The sequence below is a fragment of the Chiloscyllium plagiosum genome, unplaced genomic scaffold (genome assembly GCF_037043375.1).
Source record: "Chiloscyllium plagiosum isolate Xiang-an unplaced genomic scaffold, Cpla_swu_hap1 HiC_scaffold_182, whole genome shotgun sequence".
Lineage (NCBI taxonomy): Eukaryota > Metazoa > Chordata > Chondrichthyes > Orectolobiformes > Hemiscylliidae > Chiloscyllium > Chiloscyllium plagiosum.
The window spans coordinates 100,592-124,591 of record NW_028270321.1 but is presented as its reverse complement, the minus strand read 5'-3'; the positions used below and the strand labels follow the sequence as shown (position 1 = coordinate 124,591).

Genomic DNA, 24,000 nt, shown 5'->3' with positions numbered 1-24,000 from the left:
AACTGCCTAAAAGATATTTCTCAAAATTACTATTAACTTTTTCAAATTATCTATAACTCAGTTAATGTCCATTAAATTATCAATAACTTGGTTAATATTTGTTAAATTATCAACCAACCAAAAGATATTTCTCAAAATTATTATTAACTTTTTCAAATTATCTATAACTCAGTTAATATCCATTAAATTATCAATAACTTGGTTAATTTTTGTTTAAATTATCAACCAACCAAAAGATATTTCTCAAAATTATTATTAACCTTTTCACATTATCTATAACTCAGTTAATATCTATTAGATTATCAATAACTTGGTTAATGTTCATCAAAATTATCACTAACCAGTTCAAATTAGCTATAACCCTGTTATAGATTATCCATTAGATTATCCATAAGCCAGTTAATATTCAATAAATTATCAGTAATCCAGAAACTTTCTTTAAATTATTAAACTCGTACAATAAGTCAATTAATAGTCATTAAATATTATCACTTACCCAGTTAATATTAATCAGATTATCAATAACCTAGTTAGTATTCATTCTTGATAAATTCTTCAAATTATCAATAAACCGGTTATCGGTTCGTCAATTACTTCACCAAATTACCAAGAATCCAGTTAATATCTTTAAATTATTACTAAACTCTTCAAGTGATCATTAATTCCATTGTTTCAAATGAAGCCTAAGTAATCTTCATCAAGTTATCCTTTAACTTATTATCAAAAGCTGTTCGATATCCACTAGCCGAGTGAAAATTCTTTCTCGATAGTCTCTTCAAACGTCTACTCATCCAGTCAGCGATCATTCAATTATCAGTCACATCAAGTTGTCACTTGCATCTTCAAATTGTTCGCAACTGAGTTTATATTCCTTCAACTGACACTAACCTCTGTACCTTCATTGAATAATTGTCATTTATCCAGGTGACATTTTGTGGTATTTTCAGTCATTTCAAATTGGTTAACTGGTCAGCAATCGAGTTGAAACTCCATCTCAATAACCTCTTCAAACTTTCACTCTCCCTGTTAATATTCGTTCAAAGATCAACATTGTAGTTCAAACTAGGTCGTACTTATTAAATCATATAAATCCATTTATTATATAAACAATGCCATCACATGATCAACAAACCGGTTAATAGTTATTAAACTGTCAGTAAATCAGTTAATAGTCATCAGACTGTCGAAAGCTATCAAGCTATCAATAACCTACTAATATTTTTGAAATTATCAACAATTTATCAAACTATCATAAAGCTGTCGCTCCCAGACTCAATTTATCATTAACCTGGTTAATATTTCTTAAATTGTCTTTGTTCTTTGAATTAACAAAAGCCAAATTAATATTTGTTATATCATCTATACCATCTGTAAATTTAATATCGTTAAATTCTCTTTTAAAAGTTACCAACAGCCCAATTAATATTTATTGAATAGTCAGTAATTACTTCCCATTATCAATAAACTGTTATTTGTTAACCTAGTTACCAATAGCCACCTTTCAATAACCCACAAGATTCATAAAGTTATCAATATCGTCAGACTATCCGGTTAGTGACCAATAGCCTGATTGATATTTATTACATTTTAATAAATCTGTCACATTAATTAGATTACCAATTAACCTCCCCCCACCCCACCCCGCGGTAAATCATTAGCAACCCGGTTAAAATTCATGAGTTTATCAATAACATTTTGAAATTACTCATAACCGGGTTAATATTCGTGAAATCACCCCCATCGTCTTCACAGTCACAACAGGCCCCGTTATCCCTCACAAACGTCTCAAGAGCTTGTTCAAAAACTGAGTGAAGTTTCATTAGTTTGTCAACAGCTGCATATTATCAGTAACCCAGTTAATCTCCATTAAATTATCTCTTCGATTTGTCAAGGACCTGGTTAATTTTTGTTACTAATACCAGTAGCTTTTTCAAACGATCAATAAGCCAGGTCGTTTTCCTGAAATAATCAATTACCCCTGCAAATACACATTGAGCTCCCCCAAATTGTCACTAAGCCAATTGCGTTGCGGTTAAATTGTCAGTAACCTCTTCAATTTCTCGACAGCCCAGTTAATACTCAGTAAATTATCAATAACCTAGCTTATAATCATTAAACTGTTAATAACTTCTCAAACAATCCAGTTAATGAACGTTTATTAGCGGTATATGGGTGAATAATCTCTTCCAAATATAAATAATTCTGCTAATATTTCTTAAATTCTCTATTTACAGTTCAGTTTATATTCTTTAATTTAACATATTGTCAAAAGCTGTTTATTATTCAGTAAATTCACACTCAGTTACTATTGATCTGTTGTCAAAAAGCTCTTTACATTATCGTAAGTGTAAGTAATAATTTTTAATTTTTCAGTAACCCAGGCACTAGCCGTTAAATTATCAATACGTTCTTCACATTATCAATAAGCTCGTCAATATTTCTTAAATTGCGAATAACCTCTTCACATTCGTGATAACTCAGTTAATATTCACCGGGTTATCACTAACTTTTTCAAACTATCAATAGCCCCGTTAATTAATCGACTAACAACCTATGTTTATAACGTTATCATTTCTCTGTTTAAAATTCAATCAATTCTCAACCCAATGTGTTGAGAACTTCTTCAAAGTCTCAAAATTTCTTAAATTATCTATTTATTAAATTACCTATTAAATCGTCATCAAAACCTGGTTCCCATTCACTAAGTTATCGATAACCTCTCCACATCATCAATAACTCGGTTCACCGTCCTTAAGTTGTCACTAACCTCTTCAATTTATTGATAACGCAGTTAAAGTTCATTCAAAAATCAATAACTTATTCAACTTATCGATACTCCACTTAATGTGCATTAAATTATCAAAACCATCGCCAAATGATCAATAAAACAGTTAAAATTCAATAAGTTATCAGTAGCTGTTAGAAGTCTCAATAACCTGGTCTATTCAAATGGTCAACAATCTCTTCAATTTTTTGATTAACACATTTAGTAACAATTAAATTATCAATAGCACCTTCACATTAGCAACGCTATCAGATTCTCTGTCCCCTTTTCCAACAGCGCGTTAAATTATAAACCATCTCCCCACATTATCACTAAATAAATTGTCGATAAGTTATCGATAGCGCAGCAAACACTAATTCGATTATCACTCAGGTCTTCAAATTGTCACTAACCCAGTTAACGTTTCCCAGTTATCAATAACCCTGTTAGTACTCAATAAATTAGAAGTAAGATCTTCCGTTTATCAATAACTCGGTTAATTTTTGTTATTATTGACAATAGCTTCTCGATATTGTCGATATTTATTACAATATCAATATTCTGGTGAATATTTATTAAGCTGTCCAGGAAAGTTTTCAAATTACCCATATCCCAGTTAGCCTTCCTTAAATTATTAATAAATATCTTAAGTCAGCAGTAACGCGGTGAATTTTCAGTAAATTGTCAACAAAAAAGGACTTCAGATTGTCAATAGACTGGGTAACATTCCTTAAGTTATCAATAACCTCTTCACATTAACAACAACTAGCTTAATATTGTTAAATTATTATTAATTCACTTAAAATTACACTTTTCAATTGATTAATATTCAATAAATTATCAATAATTTTCTCAAATTAGAAATAGCCCCATTAACTTCCATTGAAACCATCAATAAACTCTTAAAATTATCAGTAAACCAGTTAATATTCATCAAATTATCAATAACATCTTTAAATTGTCAGTAATCCATTTAATATGTATTAAATTATCAATAGCATTTTCAAATTGTCACTAATTCAGTATTTATTAAATTATCAATAACAGCTTCGTGTCAATAACCCAGTTAATCCTTGTCCGTTTATTGGGAACAATTACTTGTTAAAGTTTATTAATCTGTCATCGATAACACCGTTAATACTCATTCCCTGACTGATACCTTGTTCAAGTTCATTCAAGTTATTCTCAACAGTCTCAGGGCTCATTCAAACTTTCACTCTCGGCCACTTATTGGCTGTTAGATTATCCGTGGCCTATTGTGCATTCACTCCGTCGGCACCAACTTGTTAAAGTTGATTAAACAATGATCAAGGACGTCAGTGCTCATTAAATTATTAACCACTTTGTAAACACTCATTATATAATTCACAATTTCTTTTCCAATCGTCAATACCTCAATATTTAGGAACTCATACTGTTAACTGTTCATTAAGTTAGCGTCAGCTTAGCAAAAAATGTTTTAAATTATCGGCAACTTGTTAAATAATTCCGCTAACGTTCCTTACACGTTATTTTCGCAAGAACTGACTAACTGTTGGTTAAGTTAAAGGTACTCAATTGAATTTTGTTCTCGATAACTTGTTAAATGTTCACACGTTATCAATAACTTAAACATTTATTCAAACATTGTCAGCTCAAAGTTGTTTAAACCGTAACCATCTCAGTGTCTGTTCACAAGTTTATTTGTAACTTGTTAACAGAATAATTGAAATAACCGATTTAGGGTTTATTGGCTTATTGATTTGGACAGTGAACACCCTTTGGATATACTTGGTGAACGTTAATTTAATGACTATTTGCTCGTCAAACCGTTGTGACGAGCTGAAATTGTTTGTTGAATACATTTAGAGAATTTTACGTTTTCAGTCACTCAGCAACCAATAGCCTGTTCGTTATTTTATCAGTAACTTAGTGAACAGTCACCGGGTAATGAGAGTGAACTTAATAAGTTACATTTAATGAACATTTACAAAGTATTTGTCAAATAACTTTGTTTTTTTGAAATAACTCGCTTAAACACTGACTGCAGAATTCGCCTTATCTCAGTCAATGTTTGCTGATTAATTGTGAACATTTGTTCAGGAATCGGGTTAATTCACCCTGAACCCGCATTCGCTCGTCCAGTTAACGTTGAGCGGCGCCATCAAGTGATTTCACTGACATTGGACAAATGACACCCGCTCCGTTATCAATTCGCGGGTAAATTACAGATTTGGGATCCGGATCAGCTCGGACCGTTCGCCTCGTGTGGCTGGGTATTCCACAATCGCAGTGAATTGCGCGCAGCTCAGGTTGTGAATTTCGCCGCAGGGACCTGGGTTCACTCCCTGCCTGAGTCAATCTCGGTCAGCTTCAGCAAACGTGCTGAACGACTCGTTCTTAACATCGAGAAACGCCCCGGAGAACAGTAACACGCCCGCCGCATTCCACCTTTCAGAAACAAACCCCCCACACCGGCTCGGTTGGCAAGATTTAATCCCCGACTTAACAATATCGGCTGGGTTCAAATCTTAATCACCGAGGGGAGTCTGTGCTCAGTGAACATTCGGCTGATCTGGAGTAACCGCAAACGAATCCGTTACACGGTCTCGCTGCCCGAAGTGAGTTTACTTGAACGTTAGTTGGTGAAGCCTCCTGGTGCGTGCTTTCGAACGCGTCCGACTCCGACGAGCGAGCGAGCGAGGAATTCATTGCCCGGCCGGTTGAAGGCGCTGTCTGCTCGGAAAACCTCATCCGATTCGGGAGAGAGAGAGAGAGAGAGAGGGAAAGAGCGCGGACAGTCGAGATACTTTCGCGGCTGGTCTGAACGTCGAACGGCCGGCCCCTGCCTCGGGGCCCGAGCGGCCGTGAGGATGCAGGGCGAGGCCTAGAGCAAGGGGGAGGGGGTTTGGGGGGGGGTGGGTGGGGGGGGGCCGCGCGGCGCCGCTGCCCAGAGGCCGCGGGGCACATGGCGGACGATGACGAGGAGGATTGGTACCGGTGCAGGCAGTGGGAGGAGTGCAGCTCGCTGGAGGACGAGGACGAGGGGGACGAGGCGACGGCCGCGCCCAGGAGGGGCCCGCAGCAGTGGGGGGACAGGAGGCACCGGTCGCGGTGGGAGGACGACGAGCTCAGCGCAGCAGAGTCCTCGGTCTCGGGGAGCGGGACGGACGAAGGTAACCGGCTGGGGAGGGCGGTCAGGGGAAAGGGGGAGGGGGGGGGCGCGGATCGATATCCTGTCCCTGGGGGACGGTGTAGAGGGAGCTTTACTCTGTATCTAACCCCCGTCCCTGGGAGTGGGGGGGACGGTGTAGAGGGAGCTTTACTCTGTATCTAACCCCCTGTCCCTGGGAGTGGGGGGGAAGGTGTAGAGGGAGCTTTACTCTGTATCTAACCCCCTGTCCCTGGGAGTGGGGGGGAAGGTGTAGAGGGAGCTTTACTCTGTATCTAACCCCCTGTCCCTGGGAGTGGGGGGGAAGGTGTAGAGGGAGCTTTACTCTGTATCTAACCCCCTGTCCCTGGGAGTGGGGGGGAAGGTGTAGAGGGAGCTTTACTCTGTATCTAACCCCCTGTCCCTGGGAGTGGGGGGGGAACGGTGTAGAGTAAGCTTTACTCTGTATCTAACCCCCCTGTCCCTGGGAGTGGGGGGGACGGTGTAGAGGGAGCTTTACTCTGTATCTAACCCCCTGTCCCTGGGAGTGGGGGGAACGGTGTAGAGAGAGCTTTACTCTGTATCTAACCCCCTGTCCCTGGGAGTGGGAGGACAGTGTAGAGGGAGCTTTACTCTGTATCTAACCCCCCGTCCCTGGGAGTGGGGGGACGGTGTAGAGGGAGCTTTACTCTGTATCTAACCCCATGTCCCTGGGAGTGTGGGGACGGTGTAGAGGGAGCTTTACTCTGTATCTAACCCCCTGTCCCTGGGAGTGGGGGGACGGTGTAGAGGGAGCTTTACTCTGTATCTAACCCCCTGTCCCTGGGAGTGGGGGGGACGGTGTAGAGGGAGCTTTACTCTGTATCTAACCCCCTGTCCCTGGGAGTGGGGGGACGGTGTAGAGGGAGCTTTACTCTGTATCTAACCCCCTGTCCCTGGGAGTGGGGGGACGGTGTAGAGGGAGCTTTACTCTGTATCTAACCCCCTGTCCCTGGGAGTGGGGGGACGGTGTAGAGGGAGCTTTACTCTGTATCTAACCCCCTGTCCCTGGGAGTGAGGGGACGGTGTAGAGGGAGCTTTACTCTGTATCTAACCCCCTGTCCCTGGGAGTGGGGGGACGGTGTAGAGGGAGCTTTACTCTGTATTTAACCCCCTGTCCCTGGGAGTGGGGGATGGTGTAGAGTGAGCTTTACTCTGTATCTAACCCCGTGTCCCTGGGAGTGGGGGGACGGTGTAGAGGGAGCTTTACTCTGTATCTAACCCCCTGTCCCTGGGAGTGGGGGGGACGGTGTAGAGGGAGCTTTACTCTGTATCTAACCCCCTGTCCCTGGGAGTGGGGGGACGGTGTAGAGGGAGCTTTACTCTGTATCTAACCCCCCTGTCCCTGGGAGTGGGGGGACGGCGTAGAGGGAGCTTTACTCCGTGCCTGTCTTCATCCCTTGAGTTGTTGCCATTCCCGGCCGTGGGCTCCAGGACGGGAAAGCTCCCGGTCTGATCCGGGCCTCGCACTGACCCTGTCCTCCCTCGTCTGCGCAGGGAGGTGCTGGCGGCTGCTCTGCGGCCGACCGTGGAAGATCGTGGCTATCGGGTCGCTCACCATCGCTGCCGTGTGCGCCATCGTCTCCGTCATCCTCTACAGCGAAGGTGAGTCCGTCTTCATCGCAGTCCGCCTGCGCTCGGTCGAAGCAGAGACCCTCCACCCACCCGCTGCCGAGCGGGAGAGAAAGAAACCGAGCGCCTGCCTCAGAGGGCGAATTCTCCCCCAAGGTCGCGCAGAAGGAGGCGGGGACCCAGACGGTGCCTGAGAGAGAGAACAGGGCAGAGAGAGAGAGAGAGAGAGTGTAACCAGGACAGAGAGAGAGAGTGAGTGAGAGAACAGGGCAGAGAGAGAGAGAGAGAGAGTGTAACCAGGACAGAGAGAGAGTGAGTGAGTGAGAGAACAGGGCAGAGAGAGAGAGTGAGTGAGAGAACAGGGCAGAGAGAGAGAGAGAGTGTAACCAGGACAGAGAGAGAGTGAGTGAGAGAATAGGGCAGAGAGAGAGAGAGAGAGAGTGTAACCAGGACAGAGAGAGAGAGTGAGAGAACAGGGCAGAGAGAGAGAGAGAGAGTGTGTAACCAGGACAGAGAGAGAGAGTGACTGAGAGAACAGGGCAGAGAGAGAGAGAGAGAGTAACCAGGACAGAGAGAGAGACTGAGAGAGAGAACAGGGCAGAGAGAGAGAGAGTGTGTAACCAGGACAGAGAGAGAGAGTGAGTGAGAGAACAGGGCAGAGTGAGAGAGAGAGTGTGTAACCAGGACAGAGAGAGAGAGTGAGAGAGTAACCAGGACAGAGAGAGAGAGTGAGAGAGAGAACAGGGCAGAGAGAGAGAGAGAGAGTGTGTAACCAGGACAGAGAGAGAGAGAGAGAGTAACCAGGACAGAGAGAGAGAGAGTGAGTGAGAGAATAGGGCAGACAGAGAGAGTGTAACCAGGACAGAGAGAGAGTGAGTAACCAGGACACAGAGAGAGAGTGTGTGAGAGAACAGGGCAGAGAGAGAGAGAGAGTGAGTGAGAGAACAGGGCAGAGAGAGAGAGTGAGTGTGTAACCAGGACAGAGAGAGAGAGAGAGAGTAACCAGGACAGAGAGAGAGAGTGAGTGAGAGAACAGGGCAGAGAGAGAGAGTGTAACCAGGACAGAGAGAGAGAGTGAGTGAGAGAACAGGGCAGAGAGAGAGAGTGTAACCAGGACAGAGAGAGAGACTGAGAGAGAGAACAGGGCAGAGAGAGAGAGTGTGTAACCAGGACAGAGAGAGAGAGTGAATGAGAGAACAGGGCAGAGAGAGAGAGAGAGAGTGTAACCAGGACAGAGAGAGAGAGTGAGAGAGAGAACAGGGCAGAGAGAGAGAGAGAGAGAGTGTAACCAGGACAGAGAGAGAGAGAGAGTGAGTGAGAGAACAGGGCAGAGAGAGAGAGAGTGTAACCAGGACAGAGAGAGAGAGTGAGAGAGAGAACAGGGCAGAGAGAGAGAGAGTGTGTAACCAGGACAGAGAGAGAGAGTGAGTGAGAGAATAGGGCAGAGAGAGAGTGTAACCAGGACGGAGAGAGAGAGAGAGTAACCAGGACAGAGAGAGAGAGTTTATGAGTGAACAGGGCAGAGAGAGAGAGAGTGTAACCAGAACAGAGAGAGAGAGTGAGTGAGAGAACAGGGCAGAGAGAGAGAGAGAGAGAGTGTAACCAGGACAGAGAGAGAGAGTGTGTAACCAGGACAGAGAGAGAGAGTGAGTGAGAGAACAGGGCAGAGAGAGAGAGAGAGAGTGTAACCAGGACAGAGAGAGAGACTGAGAGAGAGAACAGGGCAGAGAGAGAGAGAGTGTGTAACCAGGACAGAGAGAGAGAGTGAATGAGAGAACAGGGCAGAGAGAGAGAGAGAGAGAGTGTAACCAGGACAGAGAGAGAGAGTGAGTGAGAGAACAGGGCAGAGAGAGAGAGAGAGTAACCAGGACAGAGAGAGAGAGTGAGTGAGAGAACAGGGCAGAGAGAGAGAGAGTGTGTAACCAGGACAGAGAGAGAGAGTGAGTGAGAGAACAGGGCAGAGAGAGAGAGAGTGTAACCAACAAAGAGAGAGAGAGTGAGTGAGAGAACAGGGCAGAGAGAGATAGAGAGTAACCAGGACAGAGAGAGAGAGTGAGAGAGAGAACAGGGCAGAGAGAGAGAGAGTGTGTAACCAGAACAGAGAGAGAGAGAGAGAGTAACCAGGACAGAGAGAGAGAGTGTGTGAGAGAACAGGGCAGAGAGAGAGAGAGAGTGTAACCAGGACAGAGAGAGAGAGTGAGTGAGAGAATAGGGCAGAGAGAGAGAGTGAGTGAGAGAACAGGGCAGAGTGAGAGAGAGAGTGTGTAACCAGGACAGAGAGAGAGAGTGAGTGAGAGAACAGGGCAGAGAGAGAGAGAGAGAGAGTAACCAGGACAGAGAGAGAGACTGAGAGAGAGAACAGGGCAGAGAGAGAGAGAGTGTGTAACCAGGACAGAGAGAGAGAGTGAGTGAGAGAACAGGGCAGAGTGAGAGAGAGAGTGTGTAACCAGGACAGCGAGAGAGAGAGAGTAACCAGGACAGAGAGAGAGTGAGTGAGAGAACAGGGCAGAGAGAGAGAGAGAGTGTAACCAGGACAGAGAGAGAGAGTGAGAGAGTAACCAGGACAGAGAGAGAGAGTGAGTGAGAGAACAGAGCAGAGGGAAAGAGAGAGTGTAACCAGGACATAGAGAGAGAGTGAGAGAGAGAACAGGGCAGAGAGAGAGAGAGAGAGAAAGTAACCAGGACAGAGAGAGAGAGTGAGTGAGAGAACAGGGCAGAGAGAGAGAGAGTGTAACCAGGACAGAGAGAGAGAGAGAGTGAGAGAACAGGGCAGATAGAGAGAGTGTGTAACCAGGACAGAGAGACAGAGTGAGCGAGAGAACAGGGCAAAGAGAGAGAGAGAGAGTGAAACCAGGACAGAGCGAGAGAGTGAGTGAGAGAACAGGGCAGAGAGAGAGAGAGAGTGTAACCAGGACAGAGAGAGAGAGAGTGAGAGAACAGGGCAGAGAGAGAGAGAGAGAGAGAGTGTAACCAGGACAGAGAGAGAGAGTGAGTGACAGAACAGGGCAGAGAGAGAGAGAGTGTGTAACCAGGACAGAGAGAGAGAGAGTGAGTGAGAGAACAGGGCAGAGAGAGAGAGAGTGAGAGAACAGGGCAGAGAGAGAGAGAGAGAGTGTAACCAGGTCAGAGAGAGAGAGTGAGTGAGAGAACAGGGCAGAGAGAGAGAGAGAGAGAGAGTGTAACCAGGACAGAGAGAGAGAGTGAGTGAGAGAACAGGGCAGAGAGAGAGAGAGTGAGAGAACAGGGCAGAGAGAGAGAGAGAGTGGAACCAGGTCAGAGAGAGAGAGTGAGTGAGAGAACAGGACAGAGAGAGAGTGACCAGGACAGAGAGACAGAGTGAGTGAGAGAACAGGGCAGAGAGAGAGAGAGAGAGAGTGAGACAATAGGGCAGAGAGAGAGAGAGAGAGTGTAACCAGGACAGAGAGAGAGAGAGTGAGAGAACAGGGCAGAGAGAGAGTGTAACCAGGTCAGAGAGAGAGAGTGAGTGAGAGAACAGGACAGAGAGAGAGAGAGAGAGAGAGAGAGAGTGTAACCAGGACAGAGAGAGAGAGAGTGAGTGAGAATTACAGGGCAGAGAGAGAGAGAGTGTAACCAGGACAGAGAGAGAGAGTGAGTGAGAGAACAGGGCAGAGACAGAGAGAGAGTGTAACCAGGACAGAGAGAGAGAGTGAGTGAGAGAACAGGGCAGAGAGAGAGAGAGTGAGAGAACAGGGCAGAGAGAGAGAGAGAGTGGAACCAGGTCAGAGAGAGAGAGTGAGTGAGAGAACAGGACAGAGAGAGAGTGACCAGGACAGAGAGACAGAGTGAGTGAGAGAACAGGGCAGAGAGAGAGAGAGAGAGAGTGAGACAATAGGGCAGAGAGAGAGAGAGAGAGAGTGTAACCAGGACAGAGAGTGAGAGAACAGGGCAGAGAGAGAGTGTAACCAGGTCAGAGAGAGAGAGTGAGTGAGAGAACAGGACAGAGAGAGAGAGAGAGAGAGAGTGTAACCAGGACAGAGAGAGAGAGAGTGTAACCAGGACAGAGAGAGGGAGTGAGTGAGAAAACAGGGCAGAGAGAGAGAGAGAGTAACCAGGACACAGAGAGAGAGAGATTGAGTGAGAGAACAGGGCAGAGAGAGAGAGAGAGAGTGTGCAACCAGGACAGAGAGAGAGAGAGTGTAACCAGGACAGAGAGAGAGAGAGAGTGTAACCAGGACAGAGAGAGAGAGTGTGTGAGAGAACAGGGCAGAGAGAGAGAGTGTGTGAGAGAACAGGGCAGGGAGAGAGAGAGAGAGTAACCAGGACAGTGAGGGAGAGTGAGTGTGAGAACAGGACAGAGAGAGAGAGAGAGTGTAACCAGGACAGAGAGAGAGAGAGAGAGTGTAACCAGGACAGAGAGAGAGAGTGTGTGAGAGAACAGGATAGAGAGAGAGAGTGTGTGAGAGAACAGGGCAGGGAGAGAGAGAGAGAGTAACCAGGACAGTGAGGGAGAGTGAGTGTGAGAACAGGACAGAGAGAGAGAGAGTGTAACCAGGACAGAGAGAGAGTGAGTGAGAAAACAGGGCAGAGAGAGAGTGAGTGAGAGACCAGGGCAGAGAGAGAGAGTGTAACCAGGACAGAGAGAGAGAATGAGTGAGAGAACAGGGCAGAGAGAGAGAGTGTAACCAGGACAGAGAGACAGAGTGAGTGAGAGAACAGGGCAGAGAGAGAGAGAGAGTATAACCAGGTCAAAGAGAGTGAGTGAGTGAGAGAACAGGGCACAGAGAGAGAGTGTAACCAGGACAGAGAGAGAGACTGAGAGAGAGAACAGGGCAGAGAGAGAGAGAGTGTGTAACCAGGACAGAGAGAGAGAGTGAATGAGAGAACAGGGCAGAGTGAGAGAGAGAGTGTGTAACCAGGACAGAGAGAGAGAGAGAGAGTAACCAGGACAGAGAGAGAGAGTGAGTGAGAGAACAGGGCAGAGAGAGAGAGTGTAACCAGGACAGAGAGAGAGACTGAGAGAGAGAACAGGGCAGAGAGAGAGAGAGTGTGTAACCAGGACAGAGAGAGAGAGTGAATGAGAGAACAGGGCAGAGAGAGAGAGAGAGAGTGTAACCAGGACAGAGAGAGAGAGTGAGAGAGAGAACAGGGCAGAGAGAGAGAGAGAGAGTGTAACCAGGACAGAGAGAGAGAGAGAGTGAGTGAGAGAACAGGGCAGAGAGAGAGAGAGTGTAACCAGGACAGAGAGAGAGAGTGAGAGAGAGAACAGGGCAGAGAGAGAGAGAGTGTGTAACCAGGACAGAGAGAGAGAGTGAGTGAGAGAATAGGGCAGAGAGAGAGTGTAACCAGGACGGAGAGAGAGAGAGAGTAACCAGGACAGAGAGAGAGAGTTTATGAGTGAACAGGGCAGAGAGAGAGAGAGTGTAACCAGAACAGAGAGAGAGAGTGAGTGAGAGAACAGGGCAGAGAGAGAGAGAGAGAGAGTGTAACCAGGACAGAGAGAGAGAGTGTGTAACCAGGACAGAGAGAGAGAGTGAGTGAGAGAACAGGGCAGAGAGAGAGAGAGAGAGTGTAACCAGGACAGAGAGAGAGACTGAGAGAGAGAACAGGGCAGAGAGAGAGAGAGTGTGTAACCAGGACAGAGAGAGAGAGTGAATGAGAGAACAGGGCAGAGAGAGAGAGAGAGAGAGTGTAACCAGGACAGAGAGAGAGAGTGAGTGAGAGAACAGGGCAGAGAGAGAGAGAGAGTAACCAGGACAGAGAGAGAGAGTGAGTGAGAGAACAGGGCAGAGAGAGAGAGAGTGTAACCAACAAAGAGAGAGAGAGTGAGTGAGAGAACAGGGCAGAGAGAGATAGAGAGTAACCAGGACAGAGAGAGAGAGTGAGAGAGAGAACAGGGCAGAGAGAGAGAGAGTGTGTAACCAGAACAGAGAGAGAGAGAGAGAGTAACCAGGACAGAGAGAGAGAGTGTGTGAGAGAACAGGGCAGAGAGAGAGAGAGAGTGTAACCAGGACAGAGAGAGAGAGTGAGTGAGAGAATAGGGCAGAGAGAGAGAGTGAGTGAGAGAACAGGGCAGAGTGAGAGAGAGAGTGTGTAACCAGGACAGAGAGAGAGAGTGAGTGAGAGAACAGGGCAGAGAGAGAGAGAGAGAGAGTAACCAGGACAGAGAGAGAGACTGAGAGAGAGAACAGGGCAGAGAGAGAGAGAGTGTGTAACCAGGACAGAGAGAGAGAGTGAGTGAGAGAACAGGGCAGAGTGAGAGAGAGAGTGTGTAACCAGGACAGCGAGAGAGAGAGAGTAACCAGGACAGAGAGAGAGTGAGTGAGAGAACAGGGCAGAGAGAGAGAGAGAGTGTAACCAGGACAGAGAGAGAGAGTGAGAGAGTAACCAGGACAGAGAGAGAGAGTGAGTGAGAGAACAGAGCAGAGGGAAAGAGAGAGTGTAACCAGGACATAGAGAGAGAGTGAGAGAGAGAACAGGGCAGAGAGAGAGAGAGAGAGAAAGTAACCAGGACAGAGAGAGAGAGTGAGTGAGAGAACAGGGCAGAGAGAGAGAGAGTGTAACCAGGACAGAGAGAGAGAGAGAGTGAGAGAACAGGGCAGATAGAGAGAGTGTGTAACCAGGACAGAGAGACAGAGTGAGCGAGAGAACAGGGCAAAGAGAGAGAGAGAGAGTGAAACCAGGACAGAGCGAGAGAGTGAGTGAGAGAACAGGGCAGAGAGAGAGAGAGAGTGTAACCAGGACAGAGAGAGAGAGAGTGAGAGAACAGGGCAGAGAGAGAGAGAGAGAGAGAGTGTAACCAGGACAGAGAGAGAGAGTGAGTGACAGAACAGGGCAGAGAGAGAGAGAGTGTGTAACCAGGACAGAGAGAGAGAGAGTGAGTGAGAGAACAGGGCAGAGAGAGAGAGAGTGAGAGAACAGGGCAGAGAGAGAGAGAGAGAGTGTAACCAGGTCAGAGAGAGAGAGTGAGTGAGAGAACAGGGCAGAGAGAGAGAGAGAGAGAGAGTGTAACCAGGACAGAGAGAGAGAGTGAGTGAGAGAACAGGGCAGAGAGAGAGAGAGTGAGAGAACAGGGCAGAGAGAGAGAGAGAGTGGAACCAGGTCAGAGAGAGAGAGTGAGTGAGAGAACAGGACAGAGAGAGAGTGACCAGGACAGAGAGACAGAGTGAGTGAGAGAACAGGGCAGAGAGAGAGAGAGAGAGAGTGAGACAATAGGGCAGAGAGAGAGAGAGAGAGTGTAACCAGGACAGAGAGAGAGAGAGTGAGAGAACAGGGCAGAGAGAGAGTGTAACCAGGTCAGAGAGAGAGAGTGAGTGAGAGAACAGGACAGAGAGAGAGAGAGAGAGAGAGAGAGAGTGTAACCAGGACAGAGAGAGAGAGAGTGAGTGAGAATTACAGGGCAGAGAGAGAGAGAGTGTAACCAGGACAGAGAGAGAGAGTGAGTGAGAGAACAGGGCAGAGACAGAGAGAGAGTGTAACCAGGACAGAGAGAGAGAGTGAGTGAGAGAACAGGGCAGAGAGAGAGAGAGAGTGAGAGAACAGGGCAGAGAGAGAGAGAGAGTGGAACCAGGTCAGAGAGAGAGAGTGAGTGAGAGAACAGGACAGAGAGAGAGTGACCAGGACAGAGAGACAGAGTGAGTGAGAGAACAGGGCAGAGAGAGAGAGAGAGAGAGTGAGACAATAGGGCAGAGAGAGAGAGAGAGAGAGTGTAACCAGGACAGAGAGAGAGAGAGTGAGAGAACAGGGCAGAGAGAGAGTGTAACCAGGTCAGAGAGAGAGAGTGAGTGAGAGAACAGGACAGAGAGAGAGAGAGAGAGAGAGTGTAACCAGGACAGAGAGAGAGAGAGTGTAACCAGGACAGAGAGAGGGAGTGAGTGAGAAAACAGGGCAGAGAGAGAGAGAGAGTAACCAGGACACAGAGAGAGAGAGATTGAGTGAGAGAACAGGGCAGAGAGAGAGAGAGAGAGTGTGCAACCAGGACAGAGAGAGAGAGAGTGTAACCAGGACAGAGAGAGAGAGAGAGTGTAACCAGGACAGAGAGAGAGAGTGTGTGAGAGAACAGGGCAGAGAGAGAGAGTGTGTGAGAGAACAGGGCAGGGAGAGAGAGAGAGAGTAACCAGGACAGTGAGGGAGAGTGAGTGTGAGAACAGGACAGAGAGAGAGAGAGAGTGTAACCAGGACAGAGAGAGAGAGAGAGAGTGTAACCAGGACAGAGAGAGAGAGTGTGTGAGAGAACAGGATAGAGAGAGAGTGTGTGAGAGAACAGGGCAGGGAGAGAGAGAGAGAGTAACCAGGACAGTGAGGGAGAGTGAGTGTGAGAACAGGACAGAGAGAGAGAGAGAGAGAGTGTAACCAGGACAGAGAGAGAGTGAGTGAGAAAACAGGGCAGAGAGAGAGTGAGTGAGAGACCAGGGCAGAGAGAGAGAGTGTAACCAGGACAGAGAGAGAGAATGAGTGAGAGAACAGGGCAGAGAGAGAGAGTGTAACCAGGACAGAGAGACAGAGTGAGTGAGAGAACAGGGCAGAGAGAGAGAGAGAGTATAACCAGGTCAAAGAGAGTGAGTGAGTGAGAGAACAGGGCACAGAGAGAGAGAGTGAGAGTGTAACCAGGACAGAGAGAGAGAGTGAGTGAGAAAACAGGGCAGAGAGAGAGAGTGTGTAACCAGGACAGAGAGAGTGAGTGAGAGAACAGGGCAGAGAGAGAGAGAGAGAGTGTAACCAGGACAGAGAGAGAGAGTGAGTTAGAGAACAGGGCAGAGAGAGAGAGAGTGTAACCAGGACAGAGAGAGAGAGAGAAAGAGAGTGAGAGAACAGGGCAGACAGAGAGAGTGTAACCAGGACAGACAGAGAGAGTGAGAGAGAGAACAGGACAGCGAGAGAGAGAGAGAGTGTAACCAGGACAGAGAGGGAGAGAGTGAGTGAGAGAACAGGGCAGAGAGAGAGAGAGAGTAACCAGGACAGAGAGGGAGAGAGTGAGTGAGAGAACAGGGCAGAGAGAGAGTGTGTAACCAGGACAGAGAGAGAGAGTGAGTGAGAGAACAGGGCAGAGAGAGAGAGAGTGTAACCAGGACAGAGAGAGAGTGAGTGAGAGAACAGGGCAGAGAGAGAGAGAGAGAGTGTTAGCAGGACAGAGAGAGAGAGTGAGTGAGAGAACAGGGCAGAGAGAGAGAGAGTGTAACCAGGACAGAGAGAGAGTGAGTGAGAGAACAGGGCAGAGAGAGAGAGAGAGAGAGTAACCAGGACAGAGGGAGAGAGTGAGTGAGAGAACAGGGCAGAGAGAGAGAGAGTGTAACCAGGACAGAGAGAGAGAGTGAGTGAGAGAACAGGGCAGAGAGAGAGAGAGTGAGAGAACAGGGCAGAGAGAAGAGAGAGTGTAACCAGGTCAGAGAGAGAGAGTGAGTGAGAGAACAGGGCAGAGAGAGAGAGAGAGAGTGTAACCAGGACAGAGAGAGAGAGTGAGAGAGTAACCAGGACAGAGAGAGAGAGTGAGTGAGAGAACAGAGCAGAGGGAAAGAGAGAGTGTAGCCAGGACATAGAGAGAGAGTGAGAGAGAGAACAGGGCAGAGAGAGAGAGAGAGAGTAACCAGGACAGAGAGAGAGAGTGAGTGAGAGAACAGGGCAGAGAGAGAGAGAGTGTAACCAGGACAGAGAGAGAGAGAGAGAGTGAGAGAACAGGGCAGACAGAGAGAGAGTGTGTAACCAGGACAGAGAGACAGAGTGAGCGAGAGAACAGGGCAAAGAGAGAGAGAGAGAGTGAAACCAGGACAGAGCGAGAGAGTGAGTGAGAGAACAGGTCAGAGAGAGAGAGAGAGTGTAACCAGGACAGAGAGAGAGAGTGAGAGAACAGGGCAGAGAGAGAGAGAGAGAGAGAGTGTAACCAGGACAGAGAGAGAGAGTGAGTGACAGAACAGGGCAGAGAGAGAGAGAGTGTGTAACCAGGACAGAGAGAGAGAGTGAGTGAGAGAACAGGGCAGAGAGAGAGAGAGAGAGAGAGAGAGAGTGTGTAACCAGGACAGAGAGAGAGAGTGAGTGAGAGAACAGGGCAGAGAGAGAGAGAGAGTGAGAGAACAGGGCAGAGAGAGAGAGAGAGAGAGTGTAACCAGGACAGAGAGAGAGAGTGAGAGAGTAACCAGGACAGAGAGAGAGAGTGAGTGAGAGAACAGAGCAGAGGGAAAGAGAGAGTGTAGCCAGGACATAGAGAGAGAGTGAGTGAGAGAACAGGGCAGAGAGAGAGAGAGAGTGTGTAACCAGGACAGAGAGAGAGAGAGTGAGTGAGAGAACAGGGCAGAGAGAGAGAGAGAGTGTAACCAGGACAGAGAGAGAGAGTGAGTGAGAGAACAGGGCAGAGAGAGAGAGAGAGTGAGAGAACAGGGCAGAGAGAGAGAGAGAGAGAGTGTAACCAGGTCAGAGAGAGAGAGTGAGTGAGAGAACAGGACAGAGAGAGAGAGTGACCAGGACAGAGAGACAGAGTGAGTGAGAGTACAGGGCAGAGGGAGAGAGAGAGTGTAACCAGGACAGAGAGAGAGAGTGAGAGAGAGAACGGGGCAGAGAGAGAGAGAGAGTGTGTAACCAGGACAGAGAGAGAGTAACCAGGACAGAGAGAGAGAGTGAGTGAGAGAATAGGGCAGAGAGAGAGAGAGAGTGTAACCAGGTCAGAGAGAGAGAGTGAGTGAGAGAACAGGACAGAGAGAGAGAGTGACCAGGACAGAGAGACAGAGTGAGTGAGAGTACAGGGCAGAGGGAGAGAGAGAGTGTAACCAGGACAGAGAGAGAGAGTGAGAGAGAGAACGGGGCAGAGAGAGAGAGAGAGAGTGTGTAACCAGGACAGAGAGAGAGAGTAACCAGGACAGAGAGAGAGAGTGAGTGAGAGAATAGGGCAGAGAGAGAGTGTAACCAGGACAGAGAGAGAGAGTGTGTAACCAGGACAGAGAGAGAGAGAGAGTGTAACCAGGACAGAGAGAGAGAGAGTGAGTGAGAGAACAGGGCAGAGAGAGAGAGAGAGTGTAACCAGGACAGAGAGAGAGAGTGAGTGAGAGAACAGGGCAGAGAGAGAGAGAGTAACCAGGACAGAGAGAGAGAGTGAGAGAGAGAACAGGGCAGAGAGAGAGAGAGAGTGTGTAACCAGGACAGAGAGGGAGAGAGAGTAACCAGGACAGAGAGAGAGAGTGAGTGAGAGAATAGGGCAGAGAGAGAGTGTAACCAGGACGGAGAGAGAGAGAGAGTAACCAGGACAGAGAGAGAGAGTTTATGAGTGAACAGGGCAGAGAGAGAGAGAGAGTGTAACCAGAACAGAGAGAGAGAGTGAGTGAGAGAACAGGGCAGAGAGAGAGAGAGAGAGAGTGTAACCAGGACAGAGAGAGAGAGTGTGTAACCAGGACAGAGAGAGAGAGAGTAACCAGGACAGAGAGAGAGAGTGAGTGAGAGAACAGGGCAGAGAGAGAGAGAGAGAGAGTGTAACCAGGACAGAGAGAGAGACTGAGAGAGAGAACAGGGCAGAGAGAGAGAGAGTGTAACAAGGACAGAGAGAGAGTGAGTGAGAGAACAGGGCAGAGACAGAGAGAGAGTGTAACCAGGACAGAGAGAGACAGTGAGTGAGAGAACAGGTCAGAGAGAGAGAGAGAGAGAGAGAGAGTGTAACCAGGACAGAGAGAGAGAGAGTGTAACCAGGACAGAGAGAGGGAGTGAGTGAGAAAACAGGGCAGAGAGAGAGAGAGTAACCAGGACACAGAGAGAGAGAGTGAGTGAGAGAACAGGGCAGAGAGAGAGAGAGAGAGTGTGCAACCAGGACAGAGAGAGAGAGAGTGTAACCAGGACAGAGAGAGAGAGAGAGTGTAACCAGGACAGAGAGAGAGTGTGTGTGAGAACAGGGCAGGGAGAGAGAGAGAGAGTAACCAGGACAGTGAGGGAGAGTGAGTGTGAGAACAGGACAGAGAGAGAGAGAGTGTAACCAGGACAGAGAGAGAGAGAGAGAGTGTAACCAGGACAGAGAGAGAGAGTGTGTGAGAGAACAGGGCAGAGAGAGAGAGTGTGTGAGAGAACAGGGCAGGGAGAGAGAGAGGGAGTAACCAGGACAGTGAGGGAGAGTGAGTGTGAGAACAGGACAGAGAGAGAGAGAGTGTAATAAGGACAGAGAGAGAGAGAGAGAGAGTGTAACCAGGACAGTGAGGGAGAGTGAGTGTGAGAACAGGACAGAGAGAGAGAGAGTGTAACCAGGACAGAGAGAGAGAGAGAGAGTGTAACCAGGACAGTGAGGGAGAGTGAGTGTGAGAACAGGACAGAGAGAGAGAGAGAGAGAGAGTGTAACCAGGACAGAGAGAGAGAATGAGTGAGAGAACAGGGCAGAGAGAGAGAGAGAGTGTGAGTGAGAGAACAGGGCAGAGAGAGAGAGAGAGTGAGAGAACAGGGCAGAGAGAGAGAGAGAGAGTGTGTAACCAGGACAGAGAGAGAGAGTGAGAGAGTAACCAGGACAGAGAGAGAGAGTGAGTGAGAGAACAGAGCAGAGGGAAAGAGAGAGTGTAGCCAGGACATACAGAGAGAGTGAGTGAGAGAACAGGGCAGAGAGAGAGAGAGAGTGTGTAACCAGGACAGAGAGAGAGAGAGTGAGTGAGAGAACAGGGCAGAGAGAGAGAGAGAGAGAGAGAGTGTAACCAGGACAGAGAGAGAGAGTGAGTGAGAGAACAGGGCAGAGAGAGAGAGAGAGTGAGAGAACAGGGCAGAGAGAGAGAGAGAGAGAGTGTAACCAGGTCAGAGAGAGAGAGTGAGTGAGAGAACAGGACAGAGAGAGAGAGTGACCAGGACAGAGAGACAGAGTGAGTGAGAGTACAGGGCAGAGGGAGAGAGAGAGTGTAACCAGGACAGAGAGAGAGAGGGAGAGAGAGAACGGGGCAGAGAGAGAGAGAGAGTGTGTAACCAGGACAGAGAGAGAGAGAGAGTAACCAGGACAGAGAGAGAGAGTGAGTGAGAGAATAGGGCAGAGAGAGAGAGAGAGAGAGTGTAACCAGGTCAGAGAGAGAGAGTGAGTGAGAGAACAGGACAGAGAGAGAGAGTAACCAGGACAGAGAGAGAGAGTGAGTGAGAGAACAGGACAGAGAGAGAGAGTAACCAGGACAGAGAGAGAGAGTGAGTGAGAGAATAGGGCAGAGAGAGAGTGTAACCAGGACAGAGAGAGAGAGTGTGTAACCAGGACAGAGAGAGAGAGAGAGAGTGTAACCAGGACAGAGAGAGAGAGAGTGAGTGAGAGAACAGGGCAGAGAGAGAGAGAGAGAGAGTGTGTAACCAGGACAGAGAGAGAGAGAGAGTAACCAGGACAGAGAGAGAGAGTGAGTGAGAGAATAGGGCAGAGAGAGAGTGTAACCAGGACGGAGAGAGAGAGAGAGTAACCAGGACAGAGAGAGAGAGTTTATGAGTGAACAGGGCAGAGAGAGAGAGAGAGTGTAACCAGAACAGAGAGAGAGAGTGAGTGAGAGAACAGGGCAGAGAGAGAGAGAGAGTGTAACCAGGACAGAGAGAGAGAGTGTGTAACCAGGACAGAGAGAGAGAGAGTAACCAGGACAGAGAGAGAGAGTGAGTGAGAGAACAGGGCAGAGAGAGAGAGAGAGAGTGTAACCAGGACAGAGAGAGAGACTGAGAGAGAGAACAGGGCAGAGAGAGAGAGAGTGCGTAACCAGGACAGAGAGAGAGAGTGAATGAGAGAACAGGGCAGAGAGAGAGAGAGTGTAACCAACAAAGAGAGAGAGAGTGAGTGAGAGAACAGGGCAGAGAGAGAGAGAGTGTAACCAACAAAGAGAGAGAGAGTGAGTGAGAGAACAGGGCAGAGAGAGATAGAGAGTAACCAGGACAGAGAGAGAGAGTGAGAGAGAGAACAGGGCAGAGAGAGAGAGAGAGAGTGTGTAACCAGAACAGAGAGAGAGAGAGAGTAACCAGGACAGAGAGAGAGAGTGAGTGAGAGAATAGGGCAGAGAGAGAGTGTAACCAGGACAGAGAGAGAGTGAGTAACCAGGACAGAGAGAGAGAGTGTGTGAGAGAACAGGGCAGAGAGAGAGAGTGAGTGAGAGAACAGGGCAGAGAGAGAGAGAGAGTGTAACCAGAACAGAGAGAGAGTGAGTGAGAGAATAGGGCAGAGAGAGAGAGTGAGTGAGAGAACAGGGCAGAGTGAGAGAGAGAGTGTGTAACCAGGACAGAGAGAGAGAGAGTAACCAAGGACAGAGAGAGAGAGTGAGTGAGAGAACAGGGCAGAGAGAGAGAGAGAGAGTGTAACCAGGACAGAGAGAGAGACTGAGAGAGAGAACAGGGCAGAGAGAGAGAGAGTGTGTAACCAGGACAGAGAGAGAGAGTGAATGAGAGAACAGGGCAGAGAGAGAGAGAGAGAGAGTAACCAGGACAGAGAGAGAGTGAGTGAGACAACAGGGCAGAGAGAGAGAGAGAGAGTGTAACCAGGACAGAGAGAGAGAGTGAGAGAGTAACCAGGACAGAGAGAGAGAGTGAGTGAGAGAACAGAGCAGAGGGAAAGAGAGAGTGTAACCAGGACATAGAGAGAGAGAGTGAGAGAGAGAACAGGGCAGAGAGAGAGAGAGAGAGAAAGTAACCAGGACAGAGAGAGAGAGTGAGTGAGAGAACAGGACAGAGAGAGAGAGAGAGAGTGTAACCAGGACAGAGAGAGAGAGAGTGAGAGAACAGGGCAGATAGAGAGAGAGTGTGTAACCAGGACAGAGAGACAGAGTGAGCGAGAGAACAGGGCAAAGAGAGAGAGAGAGAGTGTAACCAGGACAGAGAGAGAGAGTGAGTGAGAGAACAGGGCAGAGAGAGAGAGAGTGAGAGAACAGGGCAGAGAGAGAGAGAGAGAGTGTAACCAGGTCAGAGAGAGAGAGTGAGTGAGAGAACAGGGCAGAGAGAGAGAGAGTGTAACCAACAAAGAGAGAGAGAGTGAGTGAGAGAACAGGGCAGAGAGAGATAGAGAGTAACCAGGACAGAGAGAGAGAGTGAGAGAGAGAACAGGGCAGAGAGAGAGAGAGAGAGTGTGTAACCAGAACAGAGAGAGAGAGAGAGTAACCAGGACAGAGAGAGAGAGTGAGTGAGAGAATAGGGCAGAGAGAGAGTGTAACCAGGACAGAGAGAGAGTGAGTAACCAGGACAGAGAGAGAGAGTGTGTGAGAGAACAGGGCAGAGAGAGAGAGTGAGTGAGAGAACAGGGCAGAGAGAGAGAGAGAGTGTAACCAGAACAGAGAGAGAGTGAGTGAGAGAATAGGGCAGAGAGAGAGAGTGTGTAACCAGCACAGAGAGAGAGAGTGAGTGAGAGAACAGGGCAGAGAGAGAGAGAGAGAGTGTAACCAGGACAGAGAGAGAGACTGAGAGAGAGAACAGGGCAGAGAGAGAGAGAGTGTGTAACCAGGACAGAGAGAGAGAGTGAATGAAAGAACAGGGCAGAGAGAGAGAGAGAGAGAGTAACCAGGACAGAGAGAGAGTGAGTGAGAGAACAGGGCAGAGAGAGAGAGAGAGAGTGTAACCAGGACAGAGAGAGAGAGTGAGAGAGTAACCAGGACAGAGAGAGAGAGTGAGTGAGAGAACAGAGCAGAGGGAAAGAGAGAGTGTAACCAGGACATAGAGAGAGAGAGTGAGAGAGAGAACAGGGCAGAGAGAAAGAGAGAGAGAAAGTAACCAGGACAGAGAGAGAGAGTGAGTGAGAGAACAGGACAGAGAGAGAGAGAGTGTAACCAGGACAGAGAGAGAGAGAGTGAGAGAACAGGGCAGATAGAGAGAGAGTGTGTAACCAGGACAGAGAGAGAGAGTGAGTGAGAGAACAGGACAGAGAGAGAGTGACCAGGACAGAGAGAGAGAGTGAGTGAGAGAACAGGGCAGAGAGAGAGAGTGAGACAACAGGGCAGAGAGAGAGAGAGTGAGAGAACAGGGCAGAGAGAGAGTGTAACCAGGTCAGAGAGAGAGAGTGAGTGAGAGAACAGGACAGAGAGAGAGAGAGAGAGTAACCAGGACAGAGAGAGAGAGTGAGTGAGAGAACAGGGCAGAGAGAGAGAGAGTGAGAGAACAGGGCAGAGAGAGAGAGAGAGAGTGTAACCAGGTCAGAGAGAGAGAGTGAGTGAGAGAACAGGACAGAGAGAGAGTGACCAGGACAGAGAGACAGAGTGAGTGAGAGAACAGGGCAGAGAGAGAGAGTGAGACAACAGGGCAGAGAGAGAGAGAGTGAGAGAACAGGGCAGAGAGAGAGTGTAACCAGGTCAGAGAGAGAGAGTGAGTGAGAGAACAGGACAGAGAGAGAGAGAGAGAGTGTGTAACCAGGACAGAGAGAGAGAGAGTGAGTGAGAGTACAGGGCAGAGAGAGAGAGAGAGTGTAACCAGGACAGAGAGAGAGAGAGTGAGTGAGAATTACAGGGCAGAGAGAGAGAGAGTGTAACCAGGACAGAGAGAGAGTGAGTGAGAGAACAGGGCAGAGACAGAGAGAGAGTGTAACCAGGACAGAGAGAGAGAGTGAGTGAGAGAACAGGTCAGAGAGAGAGAGAGTAACCAGGACACAGAGAGAGAGAGT

At 48.1% G+C, this 24,000-nt stretch overlaps 1 protein-coding gene across 2 annotated transcripts in view; it reads left to right on the top strand.

The window, feature by feature from the left end:
* The first annotated feature begins 733 nt into the window (after positions 1-733).
* LOC148133906 (C-type lectin domain family 10 member A-like) overlaps positions 734-24,000 on the top strand; it is a 120,001-nt gene continuing 96,734 nt past the window's right edge. The window contains exons 1-3 of one of the 2 annotated variants that reach the window (XM_087985735.1): positions 734-4,313; positions 4,847-5,919; positions 7,431-7,538. In XM_087985735.1, coding sequence (XP_087841861.1) covers positions 5,712-5,919; positions 7,431-7,538 — 316 coding nt within the window. In that variant the 5' untranslated portion in view covers positions 734-4,313; positions 4,847-5,711. Of the gene's footprint in view, positions 5,920-7,430; positions 7,539-24,000 lie in introns of both variants that reach the window. The other variant, XM_087985734.1, reaches the window with a different exon arrangement.